Consider the following 26,212-nt stretch of genomic DNA (forward strand, 5'->3'; position numbering starts at 1 on the left):
AATAAGTTCTGATTGGATGTCGTCCCCGCCAAGCATTTTCGTCTCGTTTTCATTTGTTGACGAAAGTGTCAATTAATTTTCTCATTGTTTTTATCCTTTTTATTTAGTTATTGTCTCGTTTTCATCATGAAAAAAGGGTCATTGATGAAAACTATGACGAAAATAGTTTGTCAATGAAATTAACATTGGACAGGTGAAGATAACACATAAAGAGATAGATATGAATCTAACCGTAACAGGTGACATGGTGGTTAAAGGTTAGGTTAAGTATGTAATTATAATTAACTGAAACATTCAGGCTTCAGGAAATATGAAATTAGAGTTCATCATTCAGTGAGAGGCATTTCGTCTCTCACACTGTGAGCTGAAAGGGCTTTAAGAGCTGATCATTTTCCAGATATGTTTAAATCTGTCTGTCTTTCTACCTCCACAGTCAGAAGGTCAGTCTGAAGGAGAGGGTCTTCTCGTCTCCCCGAAGTTCAGGAACCAAAGGGAAAGGTTCTCCTCAGCACGGTGCGTGTTTATGGGGTCCAAACTCTTTTTGAGGATTGAGTTTTTAAAATGTTTTACATTTTTTGCTCTGGGTATCACCCTAAAATTGATACGAGTACCATTTTTGTGTCTTTCAATCTGAATGAGCTGAAGCAAGTCAGATGTTCTTTGGCTTGAACCAGAACCAGACCTAGATCATCCATCCATCCATTCTCTTCCACTTATCCTTTTCAGGGTTGTGGAGCTATGAATGACACCTGGAATAAGCTCCAGCCTATTCCAGGTGTCATAGGGTGGGAGGCAGGGTACACCTTGTACAGGTTGCCAGCCTGTCGCAGGGCTAACACAGAGAACTAACAACCATTCACAACTAGATCATCTGCCTCCTTAATGAGCTTAATGAGCTTAATAAACACACAATCATAGTAAGACAACACACCATTCATCTATTGATTTTCTTAACTCAGGGTCATAAGGGGGTCACAGCCTATCCCATCTGTCATAGGGCAAGTGGCAGGGTACACCTGGACAGGTTGCCAGGCATTCGCAGGGCTTACACAGTAAGACAGACAACCATTCACACCTATGGTCATTCTAGAATAACCAGTTAATGTAACATGCATGATTTTGGACTGTGGGAGGAAGTGGTGGGTTTGGACCCCAGGACCCTCATGCTGTGAGGTGACAGAGCTAACCGCTGTGCCACTGTGCTGTGGATTGCTGGTTACTGGTTTGTGGATAACAAACTGATTACTGGCAGTCATATCCAGGAGGAACCACTTAAGACAAGGAAGGTTACCAATAACTGGAATAGCACTGCCATATCCTGCCTTCTTTCTTTCCTGTCTTTAGTGGTTCCTCCTGTTGGCCCTGGTGTTGCTCCTGGAGTGGGTCCTGGTGTTGGTCCTGTAGTACCTGGAGGTCCTGTGGGGCCAGGGGGAGTCCAGGTCTTGCGGCGGTCCCCCAGTGTAGAGCCCAATTTGGAGGAGAGTCCCAGCAAGGTTCCAAAGAGCTGGAGCTTTGGAGAACGCAGCAGAACCAGACAGGCCTTCAGGATCCGAGGAGCTGCATCCCGCCAGAACTCTGAAGGTAAGCCCGATTGAGACCAGCCAGTCAAAGCAGTATAGATGCTGGCCACCCACACAGCATAGTCTCACAAAAATATTTTAGCTCTGCCATAAACAGTTTGAAGTTTAAACTTCTGCCAACCACAGTCCTTGTCCTCTTTGCATACCAATACCCTCAACATGAACCATAATAACATAAAATACTTTTATCTGTTTGATTTTTAGTTAATCCATCCATAAGCTGCTGTTATTTTGAACTCAGAGCAAGAACTGAATGTTTGTTTTAGTTTCACATTCATGTTTGTTTCCTATTCTAGGAAGCAGGTTCAGCTTAAACTCTGAGTTTTTTAACCTTGAGATGAAACTCTGGGTTGTCTGTTCCACAGGGTTAACTTAAACTCTGAGTGAGTTACACTGGTAACAGACTCAGTGAACCTAACTTGCTTGCTGGCAGGTTTTCTTCAGCAGATGTTACTATAGAATCACTGTTTATATCAAACTGATCTGTATAAAGCTTCAGGCACAGAACACATTTTCTCTTCCTGCTCTTGTCGGAGACGGTCGCACTATCTCTCTCTCCCTGCCCTCCCCATCTCTCCGCTTGCTGCTTGCTGTGAGAGCGTCTTTTACACACTGTCCGAATAAGAACAAGATTGAAACATGGATCTGGCAAACTGGGCATTCTCCATCATTGATCGAATTTTTTCCACTATGAGATCCGGGACAGGGGAGCCTGCGTGTCCGAGTGGAACAGACCCGGTTGGATACGTCATCGACTCTTGGAGCTCGTGGAGACCGGTGTGCTTCTCAGCCCTTGGAGTGGAAGACGTGGAAGACGCATATATATTCGGCTTTTTGGTAGCGGTATCTTCTCTGTTTGGGCTCGGTGGATACCTGCTTTACTGGCAAATTAAGAAAATCTGGACGGCGGTTCGACATCTGCAGAGGCTGCCGACCCAGGTGGAAGGGCTGAGCAGAGCCGTACAAACTCAGACTCAAAGCCTGGTGGACCTGAGCCGCAAGATTAGCGAGCTCGCAGGCGAGAGGGGTTAGATCAGGAGATATAGTTCGGTTCTGCACAGTGAGGACGGCAATCAACGAATTTGGAATATTGGATTTTTGAATGGTTTCCCAGTAAGACTGAAGGCTGTTGGAAAAACAAGCAGCCTGTTCCAAAACAACATTTGTTATCAGGAATTCGGCTCCCCTGCCGGCCTTGGGTTGGCAACCATATCTCTCTCCAGGGCTCTGTGTGCGGCTGCTCTTCCCCCCACTCCGCGTTGTGATTTGTGAAGCTGGGTCTGGTGTATCACGGCCGCTGATGAAATTCCACCACTATCAGCGAACTGTTTTGGCTGGAACCTGGCATCTGGCTCCACAATGCCCCCACCTCTCGTCTCCGTCTGCATCCCCTCCTGACCTGACCTCACCTACCGCCGCTGTCCTAGCTTTACATGTGCAAATGCTTTGCTAAGGTGGTTTTTTTTGGACCCTGGTATAGTGCTCTTTTTGAGCACTGTACCAGATGACTTTTTTTTTAACCTAACTTCCCCATGATGTGTTGTTTTCTCCTCCTGCCAAAGGTAGCGCTGCAAGTCGGCTGCATGACCCGAGGACACATATCCCCCCCATGTGTGTTGTGTTTTGTGTATTCTTGGATGGTGTTCTGTAACTGCAATTTCCAATGTGTGAACTTGTTCACCCACATGGCAATAAACTCATTCATTCATTCATTCATTCATTCATTGATCAATGATTGATCATCCTTCATACTGATTGATCTTGAAGATGAGGTGAACATTTGAGTGAAGATGAGGCTGAAATTATTTTTCTACCCTAACCCTAAAACTGAACTAAATGTATTTAAAGTGACATTTTAAAAGCAGCTTCAGACAGTCTGATTGTAATCTGATTACATCTCATGTTGGAATGTGTTCGCAGATTAAGATTCAGTCATTAAATGATGTCAGTCACTTTAAAGGTTGAGAGTCTGAAATTCACAGTATGACTCTCAACATATTTTCATTGAAAATCACCTAAATCAGCCTCAGTGGGTCAACCCAGAACGGGATCCACCCGAAGGAATCATAGGCTCTGGAATGGATCAGGAACGGGGTCCAGGTTAGAGTCCAGTTGCACCATGAGACGGATCCAGAATGGTTAAGGATCATATGTTCATACTGGATCAAGCCCAGATCCAGTTCGCTCCAGTCATTTCCTAGCTCATCCTGTCTGGATGCTTTGTTTTGGATCCATTCATAGCACTTTATTTTGTCCCAGCTCGATCTGTGTTCTTGATTTAAAATGTCTCATCATCCCAAAATGATCATGAAATGTGTCAGATGCATGTGAACAGCATGGAGATGGCTCTGTAACAGCTGACATATTTCTGCTAACATGTTTGCTCACTCAGCAAACTTTCATTCATTATACACTTGGAAAGCTGACTGACCTCTGACCTTTAACAGGAGCTCGGAGAGCCATCAACTATCATTGAAGCTGACATTAGATCATATTTGAAACACTCACAGTGGAACTTTAAAGCAGAGTTTTTATCCAGTAATGAAATCCTCTATAAAAATTAGGTTGTTACAGACCATCAGGACATTCAATGCTAACTGAATAATTTTTGAAAAAATGAACTGCTGCACAAGCAGCAGAGGACAAACAATAGTCAGTGGAGCTTATCTAGTATTGAGCTGTCTGGCATCCATCAGGCATCCGTCATGTAATTTTTGCTAAGTTACATTTGAAATCTTTTGAAACTTGGAACAGATTATCTTTGGGTAAGGCTCTACAAAATAGGGGAGACTGAGTTTTGAGTTTTGACTTTGACTTTTAACTTCAGTGACATTAAAAAGATTCAGTTAAAAAGATTCAGCCAATAAATAAGCAATAAGCATTGTTTATTCTTTATTTATTGGCTGAATCTTTTAAAAATTGTTAAAGTATTCAGTGTGCAAATCTATAAAAAATTCTGCAGAATTTCTGATCTTTTACTTTATTTTCAACAAATTTTTGACATTTTCAAGAAATACTTTGTTGGTCAATTCTTCTGAAACTTGGTATGAGTATTCATTTGACTGCCTGAAAATGACAGATTTTCAATTTTTGACTTTTTCCCCTTTTTTAAATTTTTAAAAAAAAATTTTCAAGGAATTCTGTAGATCAGGGGTATTCAATTAAAATTTAAAGCTTCTGAACTGGAATTTATAATTATGGATCTCGTCAGCTGGTCTCTCAACTCCATTATTTGATCAAATTTTCACCATGAGGAGATTGGGGAAAGGAGAACCCTCTTCCCTCTTATCCAATTGACATTCTGGCTGGCTACATTATGGATTCCTGTGGGGGTGGAAGATGACGTGCCTAGCTGTACTGTCGATGGAGGACATACACATTTGGCTTACTGACACTAGGATTTCTACGAATTAGACCTGGAGATACCTGGCTTGTCGTTACAATTTGGGAAGTCTGGGCAGCTGTTTGGGCCTTGGTAAGGCTGCTTATGACGGGAATGCAAACAGGTACAGACTCAAACTCAGACTCAGTATATCTGTAGCTGATTCGGAGGGATTAGATCTTGGAGATGTATCTGTTCTGCACGGTGAAGGAACAAACCAAGAAGATTCGGATGATTTGGATTTTTTTGCCACAGAGAGTGCCAGAAAGACTAAAGGCTGTCAACAAATTATTCAGTACAGCCTGTACCAAAACAATTGTAGAATCAGGAATTTGGCTCCCTGGCAGCCTTGGATTGCTGCTTATCTCATTTTTCTCCTGGATGTTTTGTAAACAGATGCTGTACGCCCCTGCTGTCCTTGTCTTCTGACCTGTGAGAACTGATATCCCCAGCCTGAGCTGCTGATGAACATTCCACATCTTATCAGAACTGTTAGCCGAGGGGGGAGTTTGAGTCAGCCCCACAGTAGCCCCCCCCCCGTCTTGCCTCTGCTGGCTTCCTTCCACCCATGCCCCTCCCCAACCTAGTGCTCCTATGCTATAAATGTGCTGTATGCTTTTGCTGAGGTGTGTTTTTTTGGAATCTCGTAAGGTTCCCTGACGGAACTCTCCCAAGGGATTAATAAAGTTTAAATCTAATCTATCTATCTAAAGAGGTCCAGTCAGACAAAATTTCATGAGGCCAAGGTCCGGAAGTCCAACTATTTAATGTGATAGCTAAGTAGCTGTATCAACATCTGCATTGTATTTCTTTGATTTGCCTATCAAATGAAATGAATTCAGTCTTATTCAAGTACTTTTTGACAATATTTGTCACAAAACAAAGAGCTAAATATGTATGTCTAATTTCTGATGTTTAATGTTCTCTCATTTACTGAGTAAAAGTAGGATGACATGTCAAAATAAGAACCTAAGTAAAACATGACAACTGTGCATGTTCACAATGACTAACTTCAGAAAAAAGAAATGGAGGAAAAGCTTGATTTACATTTTTATATTTCACATCTGGACTCAACCATCTCAAATTATTTAAAGAATTTAAATCTGAACTCATTTAATAACTGAACATTTTTAAGCATTTACTTCTTCACTTACTACTTTTGTGCTCATTGAGAGAAGTGAGCTCTTGCTTGTCCTGCCAGAATTTTAAACCTGGGCTTGAATGGAGTCAGAGCCATTCTCATGCATGTATGTAGGTGCTCATTGGTGAGCCTGGAACGATATTTGCTGATGGTTCAATGATGGTTGACCTACAGCCAAATTAGTTTCCATACCAGTATATCACATATTGTACAAGTAAAACATTTGACAGCGGAACTCTATAGGCCAACAAGTATAATTTTATCTTTGCTATCCCAGATAGCAAAATGACTCCGCCCCCGATCCGCCCCGGATGTGCCACTGACTCCGTAACGGACCCGCAAAACCGGTCCGTATCGGAGTCCACTTGCACAGCGGGACGGATCAGTAACGGATCAGGATCACGGTTGAGGAACAGATCAGGACCGGATACAAATCGGACCCGTCCACGTTTCAGGTTATCCAAAACGGATCCTTTACGGAGCCGTCTGTGGAAAAACTGATCCGACACGGATCCGTTTTGAATCCGTTCATATAACAGCTTATTTTGGCCAGAATATTTTCAGGATCCCTTATTAAAAATTGCTGTAGCCATGCTAGCTACAGTTAAAGCTAAAATATCTATTTGGACATGAAGACTGACTTTAGGGAAAATGAAAAATCTTTAACAATTACGGCATCCTTATCTAAAGCCTAATTTTCCATTTGAATAACAAGATGAGCATATGAGTATTACAAAAATAATGGGATCATAAATGTATCAAGAATACTGTTTATTTACTATAAATCCTTTAACACTTCTTTATTCTTTAACAAAATGCAGTAAAGGAAAAAGTAAAATGGCAAAGAAAGGAAATACTATCACAAATTAATTAAGCAGGTGATGCATTGATTCATTACTGTACTTCATTAAAACATTAACAGACAAATAACTGAAAGATAACCATTTCTGGAACAATAACAGTAACAATAACAAACTGAAGTCCTCAGCATTGATTCGGGATGGTAACAGGAGGACGCCGCCTTCTTCCTCTGTCTGCTGCCAGATTGAACCATCGTATGGCATGTTTCCGAATCCGAATCTCCTCTTCTGTGGCAGCACGGGACACGTGGGTCTTTCTTACTGCATCTATACACACAAGGTATATGTTATATGAAAGCTTTGAAATCTTTCCAGCAGCTTGTTGAATCTATACCATGAAGAATTAAGACAGTTCAGAAGGCAAAAGGGGGCTCAACCTAGTGCTGGCATCATGTACCTAATAAAGTGGCCAGCAAGTGTAGCATGTTGATTGTAAGCTTTGGACATAGTGGGGAAAAAACTCCAAAAATTTACAACTCATCTTTAATATTTAACAGCATCAGTTATTGCCAATCAATGCAGTCATGTCCGGGTATCCAACTATGTACCACAGAGGAACATCACAGATCTCAAAGGGGAGTTTTTCATTTGAAAGAGTGCTGTGATCAGTGAGTGGAATAAAGGTACACCTGAAAACTGTCCTCCAAAGCCCATAACTGGCATTATCAATGAAATGATACAATACGACTCTCAGAGTTAAAAGATTTGTGCTTCATTAAACCATGACAATCAAATCATTTGCAAAATCTATTACAATTACTTACCCAAGAGTACTGTTTTTGATGCCATCTGGGAGAAACCTCCCTTTCCATTGGCCCCTGTCCAATTTATCTTCTGTCCAATGTCACTGTGGAACATGCGGGAAAGAATGTTCCATGTGATACTTCTTGCATCATGCCCCCCGATGGCTGCCAGTGAAGAAATCTAAAAATGGAGAGGAAATAATGGGAAAAGTTTAAACACATTTCACAAAAAATAAGTTGCAGGCAATTAAACACAACAACAAAAGACAGCTTCATTTGTATTTGAGTTATCAAAAAGGTCCCGTGTGCCAGCTCAAATGTGGGTATATAGAAAAAGTAAAAAATAATCATTTTACATTTTTCCTGAAAGGGCTATTCATTTTGCAATTCTTACTACTTATCCCTGGTCAAAATGGTAATATGAAAGTACAGAGTCTGCATAAAAGCACTTTGTGCTGCTGGATGGTCTTCCTCACTTTTATGACAGGTGCTTTAATTAATTTTACCAGTGCACATAAAACAGTTTAATACTTTTATTAAACATAACTGATTGTTGTCAGTGTGATTAAATATAAATTCACTTCAGCTGCACAGCCAACACACATAAATGCAAACATACTTTGTAAATTTATTTACACGTATTTCTCACATTTCATTTTAAAAAGTTAGGAATGCCATTTGAGTTAAGTGGAACATTTCCTTATTCACAAAGAAGCATTTCCAGTCTTTCAGTGAGAGATACAGATTATCAATTGAACACGGGTATTGGCAAATAACCACATCTTATCCGGACTGTAAAAACCTGGATCTGGCTGTTCGTAATATTTAACATTCAGCTTTTCATTATAAACAGCATCATTCGTATTATACAAAACCATGACATTGACAAAAGTGGGATTTCTTTGTGTTGAATGTCAAGTAGAATGGTAATCAGATGAAAACTCACCACACTCTGCTTCAGGTGAGAGTTAGCAGGATCTTTGAGCCATTTCTCAAAATTCTCCACTTCCTCCATTGATTGTAGTGGAAACTGTACATGGTCAGGTATTTCTCTTTCTTGGACAGTTGAGTTCAGCTTGTTGGTCAGATAGTTTACTTTGGTGGTTAATTGGTCTTGTTGGTGTTTAATGTACTCCAGTAAGCTCAATATTTGAACTTCTGCAGCTGTTGGAAGAAGAAATGAGACAAATTTGCTGTAATCTTTTCCAATAACTGGATTACATGGCAAATGGCTATAGTGTAGTATTCATATTTACAAAGAATACAATATACCGATTATTCAAGCTTTACTGTATACACTTTTGGAAAAATCAGTGTACATTCAGGAAGAAATGCATTGTTGCATTCGATGAGTTTATTTTCAATTGGATGTTACACTGAGAATAACTGAATTTGTGATGTAATTATCAGTCATTGAAAGGTGAATACTAGCTGTTTAAGAGATTGCTTACCAGAGCAGGTAATTGTGTCTGAGCCATACCGTCCCCCTTTCCAAGTAGGCCTGTAGACATGGCTTGAAGAAGGAGTTGGCTCATCTCTTGGTCTAGTTTCCATCTGGGCAAGCAGTGGTGGTGATGGAGTTTTTGCAGAAGAAGCAATTGTGTGGATGCTAGCTCCAGTGAAAGGTGGTGGTTGGATAACTGGAGCAGGTGGTTGTAGTGGGCGTCTTACTGCAGCTCTGGCTTTCCTTTTCAGGTAAACTTCTTCTGTGTCACTGTCAGAGTCCCCAAAGAAATGACTGTCAAGCAGAATAGAAAAATAAAAATACTTAATACTTCATTTGTCATTATTAAAACATGTATTTTTTTACTTTACTCAAGCTGTACACTACTCTAATTGCTTTCGAATTCTGTGATTTGAATACCATCCATTCTCTTCTGCTTATCCTGTTCAGGGTCATGGGGGGGGCTGGAGCCTATCCCAGCTGTCATAGGGTGACCTGTCACAGGGTACACCCTGTACAGGTCACCAGCCTGTCATAGGGCCAACACAGAGAGACAGACAGCCATTCACACCTATGGGCAATTTAGAGTGACTAATGAACCTAACCCCAGTAAGTGCATGCCTTTGGACTGTGGGAGGAAACCCACACAGACACGGGGAGAACATGCAAACTCCACACAGAGAGAGGGAGAGAGAGAGAGAGAGAGAGAGAGGCCCGGGCCAAGGGGGAATCAAACCCAGGCCTTCTAGATGTTATTCTGTTATGTTAGTGCTAACCACCACACTACTGTGCTGCCTGTGTTTTGAATAATGATGACCAAAAAAAGCAAATCTAGAAAGAAAAAAAAAATGTATATAGTAACATTGCCTTTGGCTTCCTTTTTGGTCGTATTTCCTCCTCTTCCTCTTCTGACTGAAGGTCTGATGTGCTGCATGTAAGCGATTTCTTCAGAAGCTGTCGTGCGTCAAAGTACTGATCTACAAATTACAAACTTGAGTTTACAACAGATAACACAGTTGTCTTTAAACACATAAAATATAATAGCAAATATATTTCAGTATTTAATTAAAATAGGCAGAGGTGTATTAGAAATTGCATACCACATGATTTGATAATTCTGATATCGTATGTCTTCCAGTCTGGTCCTGGTTCCTCTACATTTTTTACTGCCTTATCCACTCTTTCATCATTTCTATAGTTGGGCTAGTAGGTAGCACCATCACAGCACCAGTTTTCTGGTACTACTGCTACTGCTTTGTTGCTCTGGAACTCGACCAAATGGAACATCTTGAAGTGGAAAAAGAAATCAAACAACAACAAATAACAAAAAAAAGAGCTGCAACAAGCAACACTACCACAATTGCTTTGCTTAGAAAATAATATAACAAAATGGTATCATCCTCGACATTTTAAATGCCTGTTAGAATAAAACAGCCTTAATAGCTATTAAGTTATACTGCCAGCAAGGACAACAGACGGGTACAGAGAAAAATCTGATGTGTCCCTAAAAGGCATGGAACATTGGTATGGCCACAAAACCATCTCTATGAGGCAAAACAGTACATTTTACAACAAGCTCTGACACTTTAACACACTTGAATGAATCTGATGTTTGTGAAATTTTATAAATATTCAGATAGTCAGAGTTAAATGGATAATCAAAGAACAAAGATTTATCTGAGAATTCCTTGTATACCACATAGACTCCATCACTGCACTCTACAATGTTATGTATACAACAAATATCATTTCCAATAACAAAAAAATTATCCCCAGTTGAAACTTTAACAGTCCACTTATCACAGGTCATTTCACCATACTGTGCTTTCACTGACAGTCCACCTATAATTGGTCCAACATAATGTGGCTTTTTAAAAGAGGTACAACTTAAAGGAGCTTCCATAATTCTAATTTCAGACAATCGACGGATTATTTGGGCAAGGGGGAACTCTGGTTTCCTGATGAGCTTTTTAAGCTTATGCAGATAATTTTCATAAGGAAATGCTGAAAATGAGTCCAGACAACCATGTAGTTGCACATCACCTGCTAGATGGACCAAACCATGTACATTATAAACAATTTGATCTTTTCCATATATTTCACCAAAGTGACTAACAAAACATTTCAGCAAAGTACGGGCATACTGTGTGTGGCAGGACAGTCTAGGACTAACTAAAATAGCAACACCAGAGAAGAGTAGCATGAAATTATAGTACATATTTTGATCCAGAAATGTGCCTAGCATTACAGGTCCTGTGTACAGGAGAAACTGTCTAAATTCTGTGGCCTTCCAACGATCCAATTCCCTCAGAGATCTGGGCTTCCGTGCAAACTCTACAGGAATAAAGGAACGCATTTCTAACAGTTTTGCTGACATTCTTTCCACTATGCTCGCAGGCAATCGAAAATTCAGAGGACCCCTGAGCCAGATGTGTAGCATTCTTCTAACAACTCCTAAACAAACTAAATGCATGTAATCTAGAGGGAACTGTGAAACCATACCCACACTACTGCCAATAAATGGATGTGGTCCTTCATGATGATGACTCTCATCGGCCATGTTTGTGAATGATTCATCTGTCCGTAGGGCATAGTCTGCACATGGGTATGTCATGCGTCTGTTAATATAGTTTCCAGGCTGCACACATTTGTCACATCCATGGTAGGCATTGTGGTTCTTTGTGTTTTTAATAAAGGACCTGGCTGGTGTGTCACAGATGACTGTATGCAGCTTGAGATTTAACCGTTTACCTTCTAAATCAAAACCATTTTCAAGCTGTTGTAACTCTGTAACAAAGTCTTCAAGGAAGTCTTTTGCTGAACTTGGTTTCTTTGGTCCACAGAACAAACCTATAACTACAGGTTCCTTCATGGGAACACTTAATAGTAGACCAAGGATGGGCCACAACTGCAGACAAGAACTCTTGAACAAAGGAAGTCCATCTATGTTGATTTGTAACTTCAAAGTGAAACTGTCTGCTAATGTGTGTTTGAACTTTAACAATGTATTTCTAAGAGAAGCCAGAATGCCAAAATAGTGGTACTGTCCTCCAGCCCTTTCAAGAATTGAGTATTCTGTCTCAGTTCTGAGGAGTGTCCTAGCATCCTTTGGAATATCAGAATGGTAAATGCGAAGTATGGCCAATAATGCTGTCAAAGCGACCAAGGAAATACGAAATTGTATGGCCCAGTGGGATAAACTGTCAGAGAGTGAAACCGAGTCTTGGAGTTCATCATCAAAATGATCAGACTCAGATGTCTGAGTCTGAACATCACAAGCAGCATCCTCAAAATCCTCAGACAGGCCTAGATCTATCTCCATGCCATCTTGCTCACTAAAACCAGCACCGGTTTCAGTGTCTAGACAGTGTGGATTATCAGTTCCAGTGTGACTTTCATGAAAATGCTCTTCACTGATGTGTCCATGGTCAAGGTTCCTCTCTGTTGTCATCTGAAAGTCAATTAAATTTGTGGCGTCATCCCGCATTTGTTTAAGTCGGTTTTCTCCGTCTACACGGGCCCTCCTTCTTAAGGTGGAGTTGGAGACAGGTAGAGTCTTTCTATTAATTTTATCTAAAAATAAAAATTTTAGAAACACATTTTTGTTATTATTCTGAGACCAGACAGGATTTTAAAGCAGGCAAACAAGCCTCAACCTAGACCACAGGACAAAACATTGAAATGACAGAACTTACACATTATAACAGAGAAGAAGCTGTTATAGCCACTTATACTGGCAATAACAGCTATTTTTTTAAATGAAGAATATATTATAACAGTCAAAGCTTAACGTCCATTACAGTTGCTTTTTAAGTACAGATGTGCGTGTGCAAGATTTCTGATAGCATATTACAAGCTCAGGTTTCCCTCCCCTTGTAACACACACATAATATTTCTGGCAGAAATTATTTGCAGTTTTAGAAAAAGTGTCTAAATGAACTCTAAGATTGAATTTTGGCTTACTTCAGTGAGGTAGCAGACAAGGTGGAGGGAGGAAGGCAGGCTGAATTGATCTGTAACAGAAGACATAAATAAAATTAACGATTATAATGATGAAACTACAGAAAATCTTTCTTTTTGTGGCATGTTGGATATTAAACTTTGGTAATTTAAAGTATTTTAATTGTATCAATAGGGACTTTCAGTAAGTCAGAGTCCAAATATGCATTGTGGAAAAGTTTAAGGTCAAGCAAAGACAATAAATAGGGTTCATACACTTTCAACGCACAGGAGTTGTTGAATTTACTCGCGAGAAGTGAATACCTACGCTTGGGGAATTTGCAAGGATTGTTTTCTTCTGACTTAATTATAATTCCATACTGATCTTATCCATTACTGGAATTTGCGGTTTTCTAGCCAACCAGCCAACAATAATTAAAGCCCCACTCTGGCCGGTTAAAAAAATGTGACCTCCTAAAGGTCCGCTCACTCTCTCACAGACTGTCTTCTGGGGAGATGCTCATATGCAGACGTGCAGGTTCGTTTCCATCTCATAAGTTAACTATTCAGATATTTTTTAAGGCAGTTACAGTTTTAAGCAGTTTCAAGCACTGTGCCCCAAAATCAAGCACTTTTCAATCCTTGAAAGGACAATTTTAAAATGGAAGCATTTTCAAGGATAAGAAAAAAAGAATTAAATTTGAATCAAAAAGTCTTAGCAGAGACATAACTAAATCCATTTCTAAAGCTTATTAAATACTTTACAGCAACACCTGAAATCGTGAGACCCACTTTAACCTGATGGATGCTCTCAGATTAAATTTGGAGAACAATAGGCTGTGTTAGCTTAACTTTACCTGCAGTCAGTCCTGGAGAGGCTCAATAAAATCCTTCATGTGCTCAGTCTGCTGTAACATCAGCTACCTGGACAGTTAACCAAATCACATCGCCTTCCCCACCGAAATAAATCCCGGAGGAGGTTTTTTTTTTTCTTTTAACCTCACAGCTTCCCGCTGTGTTAGCTAATAGGCCAGTAGCTAATGTGCTATAAGCTAACTCCGCTGCCACAATCTCACATTTCTGAATAAAAAATAAATAAAACCTTAATTATCTCCAACCAGGATAACTTTACTGTACAGGTAAAGCCATTAATGAAGAATATTTAACAGAACAGCTTACAGTTCTTACCTTAGAGAAGCTCTGCTCCTGCGCTCCTTATGACAGCAGTCGTTGACTTTTGAAAAAGAAAAAAAGCGGGGGGTGGGGAAAGGCGCGAGTTTGCTGAAGGGCTCCGCCGTGGAGCCGTGGCGGAGCCGCGTTTTGATAATCCGCTGTCAGTAGGTGGGGCGGGCCCAGTCCGGAGAGCAAGAAGGGTGGGGCGGATCGGCTGACTTGAAGGCGGATCCGCCCCGAAGTGTTTTGCTATCTGGGATCTGTCTCCTACATTTTGTCACGTCAGGTTACAGCTGAATAATTAAATTAAATTTAAAGTCAAATGTATGTCAAATAACACTGTGTCGCAGACAGACAGCGGACCCAATATACAGGACTCAGAAGACAGAATGTGAACTCAAAAACAGCTTTAATGCTGAAGTTTTCCAAAAATACAAAGTAAAGGCGGTGCTGGAGCCAGGAATTTAACACTAGGAAACAAGGCAAAACCACAGCGTGCAAAAGAAAATTAACTACGGGAAACATGGCACAAAGGTGCACACAACGTTGAAGGAGGATGCGACAAAGGACAAGTGGAGACTCAGATAATAAATGCACATTGGGTAATGAGGCAAGAAGAAATGTGGGAAACAAAGCTGGAAATTATAGACTGTCATAACCTAGGGGGAGGGTCTGCGTGTGTGTGTGTCTGTATACTTGTGTGTTTGTCCTGCGGGCCACAGCGGAGGTTCCGGTGTCTCCGCCTCCCTAGGGCGGAGATCACCACACCTGCTACGGATCAAGCCATCAGGCAGGGTCTTTTTAAGCTGCCAGCAGACCATCACTCTTCGCTGGATCATTGACTACTTCTCAATCCCCGTGTCAGTTCCTGCTCGTCCTTTCGGAACCCCGGCTTTTCGTCAACCCGCCGTTCCACGCCGTACCACAGCTGGCCCCTCACCACCTGGGAATTCCTTCAGCCTCTCGACCCGCTTCGGCCGCCTCCCCCCTCGCCTCCCTGGACCCCCTTGTCTTTGCACCTTTATCGATCACTGTAAATAAACTTGCACCTTGCTTTCATCAGCCACCGCTTGTGTGTCCTCTTCCTCCTCGAGTCCTGACAGAATGATCCAGCCAAAACCGGACACCGCGGACGCTGATCCGGTTCATCGGGCCCTGGCTATTCAAGAGGAAACCCTCCAGCGTCACGACCATATGCTCCGTCTGGTTTCCAGTCAGCTGGGCGCAGCCACCCAACAGCTCGCCGATCTCCGAGGTATGTTGGAATCCACCATGTCCTCCGCTACGCCCCGGCACCAGGATTTATCCCCTCCGCCGACAGATCCGCCGGCTGGTTTGGCTTCCGCGACCGAGCCCGCCGTAGCGTTGGAGAAAGCCCTGCCCATCCCGGAGGTGTTCCGCGGTGAGTTAGGGAAATGTGGAGGTTTCCTCACCCAATGTTCCCTCGTTTTCCGGCAACAGAGAAATGCCTACGCTTCTGATTGTGCAAAGATTGGTTTTATGGTCAATCTGTTCCGCGGTAGAGCATTAGAGTGGGGGCACGCTGTGTTACGGGGAAACCCCGATCTGTCTTTCCATGCGTTCTTGTCTCGATTTAAGGAGGTGTTTGATAAAGGAACCAGCCCCGAATCCGCATCCCAGAAGTTGCTCAGCCTGCGGCAGGGACAACAGAGCATGGCGGATTTCTCCGTGGATTTCCGGATCCTCGCGGAGGAGGCCGGCTGGGAGGAAAAGGCGCTCAGGGGAGTATTCCTGAACAATATTAATGATGATCTCAAGTATGAACTTGCCACTAGGGATTTGCCTCAGTCCTTGGAGGCCGTGATTTCATTGTGTATCCATGTAGACGACCGCCTGAGAGCACGACGGACTCCGAGGAACTACAACTCCCAGCATGCCCCTCGCCGGGCGGTTTCCGCGGACCGGAGGAGCCTCCTAGCGGACGACAGCCCGGCTACGGCGCCCCCTTGCGGCGCGGAGGAGCAACCCATGCAACTCGGCCGCGCACGGCTGTCTCTCTCTGAGCGACGACGGAGATGGGAGGCGGGGGAGTGCATCTACTGTGGCAAAAAGGGCCACTACATCGCGTCATGCCCTGTTTGCCCAAAAGACCGCGCCCGTCAGTAATGGTGGGGATACTGGCGGGTCAAGCTAACGCATGCTCCTCCCTGCCCAGATTCACGCTTCAGACAAGGATAAATCTTCCATCAGGCAGTCACACAGTCTTGGCACTCCTCGATTCCGGAGCTGAGAAAAATCTCATGGACCGTGCCCTCGCCCAGCAGTGGGGTGTTACATCCACAGCGCTACCCACGCCTCTCCTGGTCTCCGCTCTGAACGGCGCCAAGCTTTCTGAAATCACTCATAAGACCCAACCGCTTTCTGTGACTCTGTCGGGTAATCACTCTGAACGGCTCTCCTTTTACCTGTTTGACTCTGCACAGACGCCCATCGTCCTCGGCTTTCCCTGGTTGCAACTGCACAATCCACAGATCAACTGGGCGAATCGCAGCATCTCGGGTTGGAGTGAGCGGTGCCACCAGCGCTGCCTCAGATCCGCAACTCCCTCTCTCCCTCGGTCCACCGATTTGGGGGAGGGGACCCCACCTGACCTGTCCGGCGTCCCCTCGATCTATCACGACCTCGCTGAAGTATTCAATAAGGACCGGGCTGTTTCCCTGCCTCCCCACCGGCCTTACGACTGCGCCATCGACCTCATCCCGGGGGCGCCCTACCCCTCCAGCCGCCTCTACAGCATCTCTCCGCAGGAACGGGATGCCATGGAAAAATATATCACCGAAGCTCGGGCGTCCGGTCTGATTCGACCCTCCACCTCTCCCATGGGCGCGGGGTTTTTCTTCGTGGCCAAGAAGGACAAGACCCTCCGGCCCTGTATTGACTACCGCGGTCTGAACGAAATCACTGTGCGCAACAAATATCCTTTGCCACTTCTCACCTCTGCCTTTGAGCTCCTGCAGGGGGCAGCCATTTTCACCAAACTGGATCTCCGGAACGCTTACCATCTCGTCCGGATCCGGCAGGGAGACGAGTGGAAGACTGCCTTCAACACTCACCTCGGCCACTTCGAGTATCTTGTCATGCCCTTCGGCCTAACCAACGCGCCAGCTGTGTTCCAGGCCCTCGTAAACGACATACTCCGGGACTTCATCAATCATTTTGTGTTTGTCTATCTCGATGATATTTTGATCTTCTCATCCTCATTACAGGAGCATCAGGGACATGTGCGGCAGGTGTTGCAGCGGTTATTGGAGAATCGTCTGTTCGTGAAGGGGGAGAAGTGCGAGTTTCATGTGGAGTCCACGGCGTTCTTGGGATACATTATTGGTAAAGGGCAGATCAAGGCGGACCCAGTTAAGGTACAAGCGGTCCTGGATTGGCCCGAGCCAGCGGATCGGAAACAGCTGCAGCGTTTTCTGGGCTTCGCCAATTTCTACCGCCGCTTCATTAAAGATTACAGCTCCATTACCCATGCTCTGACCTCTCTCACCTCTCCCAAGATTCCTTTCAGATGGACCCCCGCCGCTGCAGAGGCTTTCGCGCTCCTGAAGGGTCGGTTTGCCTCCGCACCCATCCTCATCCAACCTGACCTATCCAACTCATTCGTCGTGGAGGTGGACGCGTCCGACGTGGGGGTAGGGGCAGTGTTGTCCCAACAGTCCATGGGTAGCCTCCGACCCTGCGCCTTCTTCTCTCGCCGCCTCTCCCCGGCAGAACGGAATTACGACGTAGGGGACCGGGAGCTGCTGGCCATCAAACTAGCCTTGGAGGAATGGCGGCACTGGCTGGAGGGCGCGACGCATCCCTTCTTGGTCTGGACTGATCACAAGAACCTGGCCTATCTGCGAACCGCCAGACGTTTGAAACCCCGGCAGGCCAGGTGGGCCTTGTTTTTTACCCGATTTAACTTTACTATCTCTTATAGACCTGGATCACGGAATGTCAAGCCCGACGCTCTGTCCCGACAGTTCAGCTCCACGGACTCCTCCTCGCAGCCAGAGTTTGTCTTGCCTCCCTCTTGCGTCATTGGAGCCATCACCTGGGAGATCGAATCCGCCATTCAGGCAGCTCTACAGACTGAACCAGATCCTGGGACGGGACCCCCCAACCGCCTTTATGTTCCCTCTCGAGTGCGAAGCCGCGTACTGCAATGGGGACACGCAGCCAAATTCACGTGCCATCCCGGGGCCAATCGCACTGTGGCCTTCCTCCAGCGTTATTTCTGGTGGCCTACATTGATTAAGGATACCCGTGAGTACGTGGCAGCATGCAGCGTTTGTGCACAAAATAAACCTTCTCTGTCACCTCCATCAGGTCTCCTCCGGCCCTTACCCACCCCTAAGCGACCGTGGTCTCATATAGCTCTGGACTTCGTCACAGGACTTCCTCCCTCTGAAGGAAACACCGTGGTCCTGACCATTATCGACCGGTTTTCCAAGGCCACCCACTTCGTTGCGCTACCCAAGCTCCCATCCGCCTTGGAGACGGCCCGGCTTCTCACCACCCACGTTTTTCGGCTCCATGGGATTCCTGAAGACATCGTGTCGGATCGGGGGCCCCAGTTCACATCTCAGGTCTGGAAGGAGTTCTGTACATCTCTCGGAGCCAAGGTGAGCCTCTCCTCTGGCTATCATCCTCAGACAAATGGGCAGACGGAACGGGCCAACCAGGAGTTGGAGGCAGCATTACGATGCGTGGCGTCCACCAATCAGGCCACCTGGAGTTCCCACTTGGCGTGGGTTGAGTATGCACATAACTCTCTCTCCTCCTCCGCCACAGGGGTGTCCCCCTTCGAGGCCTCCTTGGGTTTCCAACCGCCACTCCTCCCTGCCATCGAGGAGGATCTCACCATTCCCTCCGTCCAGCATCACCTTCGCCGCTGTCGCCGGCTATGGAGGTCCACCCGCGCAGCTCTGCTTCGGACGAAGGAGCAAAACAAACGCATCGCTGATCGCCATCGGACCCCTGCGCCGGACTACCAACCAGGCCAAAAGGTATGGCTCTCCACGAAAAATGTTCCAGTCCGTGCCGAGTCTAGGAAACTGGCCCCCACCTTCCTGGGGCCCTTCGAGATCGACTCCATCGTTAACCCTGTGTCTGTCCGCCTCAAACTCCCTCGTACCATGCGCATCCATAACGTCTTCCATGTCTCCCAACTTAAGCCTGTTGCCACCAGTCCTTTGTGCCCTCCAGCTGCCTCACCTCCTCCTGCCCGTTTTCTCGATGGCCAGCGGATCTACACCGTCCGTCGCATTATGGACGCCCGCCGTCGGGGGCGGGGTTATCAGTTCTTGGTGGACTGGGAGGGCTACGGTCCCGAAGAGCGATCCTGGGTGTCCCGAGCTAACATTCTGGATGCGGCCATGGTGCGGGAGTTCCGGCGGCGCCATCCCGAGAAGTTTCGGTCGCCAGGAGGCTCCCGTTGAGGAGGGGGTACTGTCATAACCTAGGGGGAGGGTCTGCATGTGTGTGTGTCTGTATACTTGTGTGTTTGTCCTGCGGGCCACAGCGGAGGTTCCGGTGTCTCCGCCTCCCTAGGGCGGAGATCACCACACCTGCTACGGATCAAGCCATCAGGCAGGGTCTTTTTAAGCTGCCAGCAGACCATCACTCTTCGCTGGATCATTGACTACTTCTCAATCCCCGTGTCAGTTCCTGCTCGTCCTTTCGGAACCCCGGCTTTTCGTCAACCCGCCGTTCCACGCCATACCACAGCTGGCCCCTCACCACCTGGGAATTCCTTCAGCCTCTCGACCCGCTTCGGCCGCCTCCCCCCTCGCCTCCCTGGACCCCCTTGTCTTTGCACCTTTATCGATCACTGTAAATAAACTTGCACCTTGCTTTCATCAGCCACCGCTTGTGTGTCCTCTTCCTCCTCGAGTCCTGACATAGACATAATGAAATGGGGGAAGCAAACACAACACAAGACTCAGAAAACAATAGTTACTGCAATAAAACAGGAAGACAAAGGCGAATGTGGACGAGACTGGGACACCAAGGAAAGGGAACTAGAAACAACCTGCACATCAACGGTAACTAAAATTAACAAGAATTGAAACTCAGAGAATATACTCAATCCACGAAGGTCCACAAAAATAGACAAGACCTCTAAACATTGGCAATTAAACTAAAACAACCACTCAACAAATATAAACTACATAGTATCTAGAACAAGGACAAATAGTTAGACACAGATGACGAGCTAAATTATATACCAGGCCACAAGGGAAGTGATAGAGAATAATACAAGCAATGTTATAGAATAATATGGAGTGAGATAACTGTCAAAAAGATGTGTGCATAATTCTAACATTCATATTCGTAATTGAGAAACAGTGCGGATTAGGATTGTTTTTATGTGAGTACGAATCTGAAAGCTGTGAGTGCAAAGTCTTGGGAATGCAACTCTAATTTCTTCGACTACAAACTCCTCCCTTCTGGAGGAATTTGGTGAGGCCATGAAAAAGACTTTCAGACTGCCTTGAATCAATTGTGTGGTGTTAGAGCCAAGTAAATAATACCAGGTGTAAAAGTTGACAATGGAAACACTTCATCGAATTTGAACATAATCAATGACCATTTTAAAGCATTCTATTTGAGGTTGTACATGCCTGAATCTACTGCCTGTTTAAGTGATATAGAGGCATTTTTTAGTTCTTCTAATATTCCTTCACTGTCTACAGACTGAAGACAAAATCTTGAAGCCCCTATCACCCAGGAGGAAATTAAAGCAGCTACATTCTCCATGCATTCTGGAAAATCTCCAGGGCCTGACAGGTTCTCAGCAGATTTTTTTTTAAGACATTCTCAAGTGATCTCACATCCTTTCTACATTTAGTCTTTGCTGACTGGCTGGAGTCTGATGCTCTTCCTCCCACATGTTATCAGGCCTTTATCTCCCTGCTGTTGAAAAAGGACAAGGACCCATTGGACTGTGTGCCTTACACCTACAGGGGTTGGACAATGAAACTGAAACACCTGTCATTTTAGTGTGGGAGGTTTCATGGCTAAATTGGACCAGCCTGGTGGCCAATCTTCATTAATTGCACATTGCACCAGTAAGAGCAGAGTGTGAAGATTCAATTAGCAGGGTAAGAGCACAGTTTTGCTCAAAATATTGCAACGCACACAACATTATGGGTGACATACCAGAGTTCAAAAGAGGACAAATTGTTGGTGCACATCTTGCTGGCGCATCTGTGACCAAGACAGCAAGTCTTTATGATGTATCAAGAGCCACGGTATCCAGGGTAATGTCAGCATACCACCAAGAAGGACGAACCACATCCAACAGGATTAACTGTGGATGCAAGAGGAAGCTGTCTGAAAGGGATGTTCGGGTGCTAACCCGGATTGTATCCAAAAAACATAAAACCACGGCTGCCCAAATCACGGCAGAATTAAATGTGCACCTCAACTCTCCTGTTTCCACCAAAACTGTCCGTCGGGAGCTCCACAGGGTCAATATACACGGCCAGGCTGCTATAGCCAAACCTTTGGTCACTCGTGCCAATGCCAAACATCGGTTTCAATGGTGCAAGGAGCACAAATCTTGGGCTGTGGACAATGTGAAACATGTATTGTTCTCTGATAAGTCCACCTTTACTGTTTTCCCCACATCCAGGAGAGTTACGGTGTGGAGAAGCCCCAAAGAAGCGTACCACCCAGACTGTTGCATGCCCAGAGTGAAGCATGGGGGTGGATCAGTGATGGTTTGGGCTGCCATATCATGGCATTCCCTTGGCCCAATACTTGTGCTAGATGGGCGCGTCACTGCCAAGGACTACCGAACCATTCTGGAGGACCATGTGCATCCAATGGTTCAAACATTGTATTCTGAAGGCGGTGCTGTGTATCAGGATGACAGTTCACCAATACACACAGCAAGACTGGTGAAAGATTGGTTTGATGAACATGAAAGTGAACTTGAACATCTCCCATGGCCTGCACAGTCACCAGATCTAAATATTATTGAGCCACTTTGGGGTGTTTTGGAGGAGCGAGTCTTTTTCTCCACCAGCATCACGTCGTGACCTGGCCACTATCCTGCAAGAAGAATGGCTTAAAATCCCTCTGACCACTGTGCAGGACTTGTATATGTCATTCCCAAGACGAATCGACGCTGGATTGGCCGCAAAAGGAGGCCCTACACCATACTAATAAATTATTGTGGTCTAAAACTAGGTGTTTCAGTTTCATTGTCCAACCCCTGTATATCCTTATTAAACACTGATGTCAAGATACTGGCTAAATTGCTGTCTTGTCGACTAGAAAATGTTCTTCTATCATCTTTCCTGACCAGACTGGCTTTGTTAAAAATCGCCATTTGTTTCACAATATTAGACGTTTGTTTGACATCATCTACACATCTAACAACCTTGTGGCAGAATGTCTGATCTCTATTGATGCTGAAAAGACATTTGATAAAGTCAATTGGGATTGTTTTTTTATTGCCCTGGAGAAGTTTGGTTTTGGCCCTCTATTTTGCTCTTGGATAAAACTGTTATATAAGTGTCCGTCTGCTTCAGTGCTAACAAACGGCCAATATTCAGAATATTTTAGGCTATATCATGGAACAGGGCTGTCCTTTAAGCCCCCTCTTGTTTGCCTTAGCAATTGAGCCACTTGCTATTGTGATCTATGGCAGCAGGGAGATACAGGGCATTTGCTAACGATTTGCTTTTAAATGTTTCTGACCCACTTAATTTTCAATTCAATTCAATTCAATTCAATTTTATTTATATAGCGCCAAATCACAACAAACTGTCGCCTCAAGGCGCTTTGTATTGTGGGTAAAGACCCTACAATAATACAGAGAAAACCCAACAGTCAAAACGACCCCCTATGAGCAAGCACTTGGCGACAGTGGAAAGGAAAAACTCCCTTTTAACAGGAAGAAACCTCCAGCAGAACCAGGCTCAGGGAGGGGCAGTCATCTGCCGCGACCGGTTGGGCTGAGGGGAGAGAAAGACATGCTGTGGAAGAGAGCCAGAGATTAATATCAATTAATGATTAAATGCAGAGTGGGGTATAAACAAAGTAAATAAGGTGAATGAGAAACAGTGCATTATGTGAACCCCCCAGCAGACTAGGCCTATAGCAGCATAACTAAGGGATGGTTCAGGGTCACCTGATCCAGCCCTAACTATAAGCTTTATCATAAAGGAAAGTTTTAAGCCTAATCTTAAAAATAGAGAGGGTGTCTGTCTCCCGAATCCAAGCTGGAAGCTGGTTCCACAGAAGAGGGGCCTGAAAGCTGAAGGCTCTGCCTCCCATTCTACTCTTAAGTATCCTAGGAACCACAAGTAAGCCAGCAGTCTGAGAGCGAAGTGCTCTGTTGGGGTGATATGGTACTATAAGGTCTTTGAGATAAGATGGTGCCTGATTATTCAAGACCTTGTATGTGAGGAGAAGAATTTTAAATTCTATTCTAGATTTAACAGGGAGCCAATGAAGAGAAGCCAATATGGGAGAAATATGCTCTCTCTTTCTAGTCCCTGTCAGTACTCTAGCTGCAGCATTTTGGATCAGCTGAAGGCTTTTCAGGGAGCTTTTAGGACAGCCTGATAATAATGAATTACAATAATCCAGCCTAGAAGTAATAAATGCATGAATGAGCTTTTCAGCATCACTCTGAGAAAGGATGTTTCTAATTTTAGAAATATTGCGCAAATGCAAAAAAGCGGTCCTACATATTTGTTTAATATGTACACTGAAGGACATATCCTGGTCAAAAATGACTCCAAGATTTCTCACAGTGTTACTGGAGGCCAAAGTAATGCCATCCAGAGTAAGTATCTGGTTAGACACCATGTTTCTAAGATTTGTGGGGCCGAGAACAAGAATTTCAGTTTTATCTGAATTTAGAAGCAGGAAATTAGAGGTCATCCAGGCCTTAATGTCTTTAAGACATTCCTGCAGTTTGACTAATTGATGTGTGTCATCTGGCTTCATAGATAGGTAAAGCTGAGTATCATCTGCATAACAATGAAAATTGATGCAGTGCTTTCTAATAATACTGCCTAAGGGAAGCATGTATAATGTAAATAAAATTGGTCCTAGCACAGAACCCTGTGGAACTCCATAATTAACTTTAGTGTGTGAAGAAGACTCCCCATTTACATGAACAAGTTGGAGTCTATGAGATAAATATGATTCAAACCACTGCAGTGCAGTACCTTTAATACCTATAGCAAGCTCTAATCTCTGTAATAAAATGTTATGGTCAACAGTATCAAAAGCTGCACTGAGGTCCAACAGGACAAGAACAGAGATGAGTCCACTGTCAGAGGCTGTAAGAAGATCATTTGTAACCTTCACTAATGCTGTTTCTGTACTGTGATGAATTCTGAAACCTGACTGAAACTCTTCAAATAAACCGTTCCTCTGCAGATGATCAGTTAGCTGTTTTACAACTACTCTTTCAAGGATCTTTGAGAGAAAAGGAAGGTTGGAGATTGGCCTATAATTAGCTAAGACAGCTGGGTCAAGTGATGGCTTTTTAAGTAGAGGTTTAATTACAGCCACCTTGAAGGTCTGTGGTACATAGCCAACTAATAAAGACTGATTGATCATTTTTAAGATTGAAGCATCAATAATTGGAAAGACTTCTTTGAACAGTCTAGTAGGAATGGGATCTAACAAACATGTTGCTGGTTTGGAGGAAGTAACTATTGAAGTTAACTCTGAAAGATCAACTGGAGCAAAAGAGTCTAAACAAATACCAGCAGTGCTGAAAGCAGCCGAACATGAAGAATAATCTTTGAGATGGTTATGAATAATTTTTTCTCGAATGTCTAAAATTTTATTTGTAAAGAAATCCATGAAGTCACTACTAGTTAACGTAAAAGGAATACTCGGCTCTACAGAGCTCTGACTCTTTGTCAGCCTGGCTACAGTGCTGAAAAGAAACCTGGGGTTCTTATTTTCTTACTTAAGTCATTACCTGGAATACTCCAGGTGTTGGATAATTTTGGAAAATTGTCTGGGTACAAAATAAATTTAGATAAAAGCGAATTGTTTTTGATTAACAACGAGGCAATAAAACTGAATTATGGCAGTTTTCCCCTTAGGAAAGTGACTGAACAATTTAAATATCCTGGCATACATGTCAGCAGAAAATTTCAAAACCTATTCAAAACTAATTTTCTTCCTTTACTTGATCAGTCAAAGCAACTCTTATCTAAATGGTCCCCATTGTTACTGTCTCTTATAGGTAGAATTAACTCGGTGAAAATGATGCTGCTCCCTAAATATAGAATAGAATAGAATAGAATAGAATAGAATAGAATAGAATAGAATGCCTTTATTGTCATTATACAGGATGTACAATGAGATTCGAGGGCCACTCCTGTTCAGTGCCATGTAACAGAAAATCAAACTCTCTAAAATGAAAATAAAAATATTATAAAAATATTATAATCTAGTATAATCAATATGATCAAGAGATATACAGAAAATAAACAATGTGTAAAATATACAAAAAATAGAATGTATAAAAATATATACATACATACCTACATTGGTGCATCTGTACATTGTAAGAAAGTAAATGCGTGTATACATATAATAATGAAGATGATGAATATTGCACTTGGTGAATGAATATTGCACTAGTGAATCAATACTGGATATTACACAATATAGGAATGTTAGATATTGTTCAGTATGAATAATATAATATTGCACAGAGATGTGGGTGTTGCACAGTTACAGTGGGTGAGTGTGTGAGTTCAGGGTGGTGATTGCTCTGGCGAAGAAACTGTTCCTGAGTCTGTTTGTTCTGGCTTTGATGCACCTGTAGCGCCTGCCAGAGGGCAGCAGGTCAAACAGGTCAAAGCCAGGGTGTGAGCTGTCCTTGATGATGTTCCTGGCTCTGCTGATGCAGCGGGAGGTGTAGATGTCCATCAGGGAGGGGAGAGGGCAGCCAATG

The 26,212-nt window shown here is 43.9% G+C and overlaps 3 protein-coding genes and 1 long non-coding RNA gene across 6 annotated transcripts in view; 1 reads left to right on the forward strand and 3 right to left on the reverse strand.

Moving 5' to 3' along the window:
* The window catches only part of kcnq2b (potassium voltage-gated channel, KQT-like subfamily, member 2b), a 124,883-nt gene that overhangs the window by 72,902 nt on the left and 25,769 nt on the right, over nt 1–26,212 (forward strand). For both annotated transcript variants that reach the window (XM_030728743.1, XM_030728744.1), the window contains 2 exons: nt 434–513; nt 1,345–1,581. In XM_030728743.1, the coding sequence (XP_030584603.1) occupies nt 434–513; nt 1,345–1,581 (317 nt within the window). The remainder of the gene's footprint in view (nt 1–433; nt 514–1,344; nt 1,582–26,212) is intronic.
* On the reverse strand, nt 6,800–10,095 carry LOC115779866 (uncharacterized). Of its 2 annotated transcripts, none has more exons than XM_030728746.1 (5): nt 10,013–10,095; nt 9,158–9,679; nt 8,653–8,870; nt 7,728–7,887; nt 6,800–7,230 (listed from the first exon to the last, which is right to left on the reverse strand). In XM_030728746.1, exons 2-5 carry the CDS (start codon nt 9,258–9,260, stop codon nt 7,088–7,090), a joined length of 624 nt encoding a protein of 207 aa, XP_030584606.1. In that variant the 5' UTR covers nt 9,261–9,679; nt 10,013–10,095; the 3' UTR covers nt 6,800–7,087. The 2 variants fall into 2 exon arrangements, with proteins under 2 accessions (XP_030584606.1, XP_030584607.1); XM_030728747.1 differs by lacking the exon at nt 10,013–10,095 and having other exon boundaries at nt 9,158–9,444; nt 9,571–9,631.
* Nucleotides 10,473–12,123, reverse strand: LOC115779865 (uncharacterized). The gene is made up of 2 exons (XM_030728745.1): nt 11,968–12,123; nt 10,473–11,873 (listed from the first exon to the last, which is right to left on the reverse strand). Exon 2 carries the CDS (start codon nt 11,762–11,764, stop codon nt 10,655–10,657), a length of 1,110 nt encoding a protein of 369 aa, XP_030584605.1. The 5' UTR covers nt 11,765–11,873; nt 11,968–12,123; the 3' UTR covers nt 10,473–10,654.
* LOC115779868 (uncharacterized) lies at nt 12,128–14,330 on the reverse strand. Its single transcript, XR_004019953.1, has 3 exons — nt 14,278–14,330; nt 13,114–13,163; nt 12,128–12,723 (listed from the first exon to the last, which is right to left on the reverse strand). It is a non-coding gene; the product is annotated as an uncharacterized LOC115779868 (long non-coding RNA).

The sequence above is a fragment of the Archocentrus centrarchus genome, chromosome 5, assembly GCF_007364275.1.
Source record: "Archocentrus centrarchus isolate MPI-CPG fArcCen1 chromosome 5, fArcCen1, whole genome shotgun sequence".
In the NCBI taxonomy this organism is placed as follows: Eukaryota; Metazoa; Chordata; class Actinopteri; order Cichliformes; family Cichlidae; genus Archocentrus; species Archocentrus centrarchus.